Consider the following 6000-nt stretch of genomic DNA (forward strand, 5'->3'; position numbering starts at 1 on the left):
ACCAGTTTAAGCTATGTGAGAGGTACATGCATATCTTACCCAAGCACTCAGGAATCAAGATAACGTGCTTAATGATCCTTAACCAGCAATCTTCTAGTAATATCACACTCAAAGAAAATAATAACAAGCATTACGACAGAATAATTGGAATTAATTGCGACAAAAAATGAAATATTTCTCTCTATCACTAGCATCCATCATCAAACAGCCACATTACCATTCTTTTTTATTTTCCTCTCCAATTCAACTACATCATCATCACCATCACCATCAAACCCATCCACAAAACCATTAATTCATGCACTAGAAGTCAGTTATCCGAATCAATTGCATTATATTTTTCATCATCATCTACCCAAAAAAACGAGCTTAAAATTAACGTTAAAAAGGAGACACTGGGATCAAACGAGCTTAAAATTAACGTTAAAAAGGAGACACTGGGATCTCATGCATGGAAACATGAATATGGACGGATGCATCGAAGACATCACATTCTCCCTTGTCCCCCAGATTGCATCACCATTTCTTTGTACATAAAGAGTTTAGAAAAAGAGGTTAAAAACTAAAAATCCTCGAGGACCGAAACTACTTCAGAAAAAACAAAAGAAAGGGCAAAAAGCGCCCGATCAAACGTTAGTCTTGGATAAAAGAGGAGTGAAGCCACTGTAGGAGGAGTCCCTACAGGGGGAGGAAGAGGTGCGGTCGGCGAAGAGACGGAGGAAGGCGTCGAGGTCAAGACCCTTGAACCGGTCCTCTTCCCGGTCGAGTGCGTCGACGACCCACTGGAAAAAAGCCGGGTCGCATGGAAGCGCAAGACCGCCGGTCGGCTGGAAGCCGTACTCCTCCTCTGCCCGTTCCAGCAGCGATGCCAACACCGGCAGGTTCAGGAACCGAGTCGGGATCACGAACCGCCGCCGCTCCGGGCCCACGTACACCGCCACGAAGCCGGCCCGGACCGGCCGGTTCGAGCCGGACTCCCACTCGGATTGAGAGGAGCGCCGCCCTCCCCCGCCGCCACGGAGGCTGAGAGCCCGCCACCGCTTCATCACGTGCTTCAGCTGCACGATCTGCCGGATCTTCTCCACCTTCTTGATGGCCGTCGCCATTTTTTTTAAACAAAAAAACATAAAACGGAGAAAGAAAACTATTATTACGGTAGATATAATATATAATGTAGAAGAAAGTCGCTCGCTCTTTCCTTTTTCTCTCTTTTGGACGATGGAGAGGGATAGATGGGATGAGGAGAAAGAAAGAAATGATTTTGAGAAGAAGGATGGCGTATAGCGGCGAGCGAATGGAGGTTGAAGAGGTAAAGGAGGGTTTAAATATTACAAAATAATAAGTTTAGGGATATACTGGAAGTCTAGAATGCCCTTCTATTTATCGCCGGATAAACATGCTTAGTACCAGTCCGTATCGATTCAATATACGTATCATCCCCATCCAAACGACAAAAAAAGAAAAGTTGATTTTAATTCTATGAGAAATCGATGTATAAATTCTTCTTCGATCTGCCAAGCTTAAATTAAAAAAAATTGTAGGAAAGAGTTTAGCGTAATAATTAGTATCTTTCTTCTTTTTAAGAAATTATTTAAGTTTTCTTTTTCTTTTTTTTTTTTTCCCTCCTTTTTGAGAAGTGGGAAAGGTGAAATCGGAAAAGTTTTGGGGGCAAGGTAATAAATTATGTGTGCATACGTCACGGAATAAAATCAATTTATTTCGAATAGAAGAATCGTAACAGATTTTTTTTTTTTTTCAGAAACTACTTTATTTAGCAGATCTGCCTATAGAGGATTTGCTTGTATGGTCAAACTTTTTGTTAAATCTCCTTCATTATATGGAATATTTTCAGCAAGCAGATTTTTTTTCTTTGGGAAATATTCCTCTGGTATTCGACCAATCATAGATTTGTAGATCCGCTGGTTCTTTCTTTATTGCTACCACTAGTTAGGCATTAATAGACATGGCATATTTATTTCCAAATAATGTCAAAACCATACTTATTTATACAATATCGTACGCCGGTACAAGAATGGCCACCACAATCTTTGACCAATCAAAATCTCTATTCGCCGAGCAGGCGAAAATTTATTCTGGGTGCACGCTTCAAAAGTCTCTATGCAGGTGCTCCATCCATCTTTTACTTTTTTTTTTTTTTTAATCTATTCTGGTTCCGGCAACAAATACATTATGAAATAAATTGATGCCAATATGGCACACGTCTAAATCATACTACATCATCGAGTTTCAGAAACAAGGTATTGCTGCTCTGACGCTATCGTTCTAGTCCATTCATTCATGTGCTAATAGTATCCTCCTCAGGAGCAAGTCTGCATCGAGATGTTAAATTATATTTGGTTGCTAAAGGTCCGGTTCTGATTGTACCAAACAAAAAAAAAAAAAAAAGGTCCAGTTCTGTCAGTCTTGTCATCGTTGATGGACCAGCATCAGTTATTGGAGTGCATAACTCGAATTATTGGCGGATTCTATTCGGTCATTAACCGGTGCATGTACGACGAGTCTATTACCACAGGCACGGGATGATCTATTAATAATTTTGCATTCTCAACTAAATTGATTTTTAATCAATTTTTTTTTTTTAATATACCCCAATAGTTTTCGAAATTTAAATCGCACATCATTGTACGGCTCCTGCCGAGATCAGATTCCAATTGGGATAGAATGGACGGCTCTTGTGAGGAGACAAGCCACATGGCTTCGTACGACATTCCAACTACACTGGAAGATCGATACGGCCCGAATACCGTTTGAATCCACAACAAATAGTAATGTACCGGATCGGTTAAACAGGGTGACGCTGCTGCTGCTTGCTGCTCGAAAAGATAAAAGAAGTGGCTAAAGTTGCAGTCTGGGATGCCTGGGAAAGAGGGCAACCAAGGTGCACCGATAACCGTGCGCGCTGCGACGTTACCCCTACGCTTGGATTTAAATATGAAAGTACCCCTCCAAAATTTATAATTTTTGGAAATAAATGGAACAAGGGAGGGATATCGGATATCCTTGTGCCAAAGGGCCAAAAGGATGGCCGGACCAATAGGAGAATGACAGGTGTTGCTGGGGCGTGGGGTCCACAGGCGCGGGCGGCGCTGCCCGACATTCGTAGCGGCGGCAGGGCAGAGTTCGGAGGCGGGCATAGATTGGATTCTCTGTTGGACCGGCCGTGCTTGTCCGACCGACTCGTGAACCCGCTTCATCACGCAGGGGGATTGGGATTTTTCTCGGAAATCGGAAAGAGGGGATGGCACGCAAGCATGTGGCCTCCGCCAACCCTAGCCTAGCCAAGAGCTTGCGTTTTTCTTCATGCTAGTTTGTCATTTTTAGCGTTTTCAAAAAAAAAAAAAAAGGAAAAATGCATAGGTTTTATCTAGACTAGACGTAGGTAGGATGCTTGGAGCAATGTGTCGATGACAATCCGATGGGCGTTGATTCCGTTCAACAGTTGGAATTGTGGCAGTTGCAATCTCGGTACGGATGGATATCCATTTTTTTTGGCAGTACTTGGAGGAACCATTCTATGGCGAAGCACGATCGACCAGAGACATTCTCGCCACTAATCTCTACACTTGCACTGAAACTTTGCATGCCAAGGGGTTCTACCGTATAGACCACGAATCCTCATTTCTAGTGGCTTTTTTTTAGGTTATCTAATGTTGTTGTTTTATGGTTCGCGAGTCGATCGTTAACACAAATTTATGCCAGGCTTGGACTTTGAAAAGTAATCCTTCCCGAGTTGAAGTTTGAGTGAGTATTTCGTATAATGGATATAGAACTGTCCAAGAATGAACAAATTCCTTCTTGAAATCCTCCTATTTGTACAACTATGCAAAATTGAAAATGGATCGCAATATTTTGATTACTATTGGGATGTACCGACAGATCCTAATGCCGACTCACCAACGTCGACCGATCCTAAACGCCGACTCAACGACGGGTCTCGATGCCGACCCATCTATGGGGATGGACTGACCGACTTCGCCCGACCGACGGCGGACAACACCGACAGTAACTTCCGATCGTGCCCGACCGGAACGGATCGACCTAACGGGCTAACGCCGCCTCCGACCGCCTGAAAGTCGATCCCCCGTTGCCGACCCCCTGTCGGGTGGGACACCATCGACTTACCATCGGTTTGGACAACTGACACCCGACCTCTGCAGGCCCTTCTAGACGCCGGATGAGCGGTAAGGGCTGCAGTCCTATCAAGGACATGTCGTGCGACCGTCAGGGGATGTTGTCCTGCCAGGAGCCTGGGGCGCTGTCCTGCCAAGGACGCGAATTAATTTCTAGGACCTGTCAGCTCGTCAACGACGTGACAACCCTGACGATTTGACAACTCTCCAGTTGTCTACATCACCGACGGCGGGACCATACCACCTCTTACTATAAATCCGGGAAAGCAACAATGCTGAGGAAGTTCCTTTCGAAACCCTTGAATCCCTCCTCCTCTCTAGCTCTCACCCTCTCACGCTGAGCTCCTTGTTTCTTTTTACTGTTGCCTAGACTCCTCTCTGACTTGACCGTCGGAGGGTCTCCGTCGGAGCCACCTCCGATCAATGCGGACTTTCTTTTGCAAGCGCTCGTTCCCGATGACCAGGCGACGAGGGGATTGGCCGCAACAGATTTGGCGCGCCAGGTAGGGGGAGCGAGTTAGTACTTCATTGACGGCACCAGAGATTGTACCCCTCACGGAATCCAAGATGACAAAGATAAGAGCTCAGCGGTCGAGGGTCACTGGATCGACGAAGCACTCTTCCCGTCGGGAAGAGGCCTCTCCTCCACCCTCCATGGCGGAACCTAGCTCTCCCCATCCCGCGGTGACCACGGAGGCACAGATCACGACGATCGTGCGGCAGATGATCGTGCTGACAGACACGGTCAAAAGCCTTCAGCAACAACCGATCTGGCCGCCGCCCTCATCGGCCGACCAACCGGCGGCGCGTCCGATGTCCTCCAGGAGCAGCTGCCAACGCTTGTGTCGGTCTCCGTCGCCTCCTCGGGAGCACCTGCCACAGTGCTCCCATCGAGAGGAGGAGGGGCGGCCGTGGCGTGACACCCATCAGTCTCGACGGCCATCTCCTTCCCAACTGGAACGGGTGAGGAAGGAGAAGCGGTCGCGAACACAGTCCGCTTCCCTCTCGGATTCATCGGGAGACTCCACCCCCGGGATCTCTCAGCACTGACGGATCGACACTACGAACGCAGGTTCGAAGAAATCGACCGTCGGCTTGCCCAGCTGCAGGTGGACGGGCAGAAGTCCTCGAACGACGTCGACTTTCAGACCGCCCAATCTCTCTCCTGACTCATCCTCGATGAATCGATCCCCAATCGGTTCAAGATGCCACACGTGGAGCCTTACGACGGCTCCACCGATCTGATCGACCACCTGGAGAGCTATAAAGCTCTCATACCATCCAAGGGGCAACCGACGCTCTTCTTTGCATCGGCTTTCCCACCACGCTTCGCAAAACTGCCAGGGCCTAGTACTCCGATCTTCGATCCGGGAGCATCCACTCCTTTAGGCAGCTCGAGCACTCTTTCGTGGCTCACTTCAGCACCAGCCGAAAGTCGCCACGAACTTAGGACAGCCTTTTCTCCCTTAAACAGGGAGAAAACGAGACGCTCCGATATTTTATGGCGCGATTCAACACGGCCACGCTCGAGGTTCGGGATCTCAATGAAGACATGGCCATCTCGACCATGAAATGAGGGCTGAGGGTGTCCCGATTCACTTATTCTTTGGACAAGACCCTCCCCCGAACATACGCTGAATTATTGGAGCGCGCGTACAAGTACATGCACACGGATGAAGGAGCCTCCGACAGGCACCTGACCGAGCCCAAGGGCCCGAGGGAGAAGCGAAGGAAGGATCGGACCCCCGTCGAGCCTAGCAGGCCCCCGACCGTCAGTCGGGTCTCACCCCCACAATGGAACCAGAGGTCGCCCCGACGGCGTAGTCCAAGACCGACACGCCCCAGGTAT

At 48.0% G+C, this 6000-nt stretch overlaps 1 protein-coding gene across 1 annotated transcript; it reads right to left on the reverse strand.

The window, feature by feature from the left end:
- Positions 1 to 396: 396 nt before the first annotated feature.
- On the reverse strand, positions 397 to 1301 carry LOC105050879 (auxin-responsive protein SAUR50). The gene has a single exon (XM_010931091.4). The coding sequence runs from the start codon at positions 1125 to 1127 to the stop codon at positions 627 to 629; it is 501 nt and encodes a 166-aa protein (XP_010929393.2). The 5' UTR covers positions 1128 to 1301; the 3' UTR covers positions 397 to 626.
- Positions 1302 to 6000: the final 4699 nt, after the last annotated feature.

Source organism: Elaeis guineensis, chromosome 8, assembly GCF_000442705.2.
Source record: "Elaeis guineensis isolate ETL-2024a chromosome 8, EG11, whole genome shotgun sequence".
NCBI classification, from domain to species: Eukaryota; Viridiplantae; Streptophyta; class Magnoliopsida; order Arecales; family Arecaceae; genus Elaeis; species Elaeis guineensis.

Excerpts from the sequence above, each read along its gene's own strand:
- LOC105050879 (XM_010931091.4), bottom strand. The coding sequence starts at position 1,127 with ATGTTTTTTTGTTTAAAAAAAATGGCGACGGCCATCAAGAAGGTGGAG.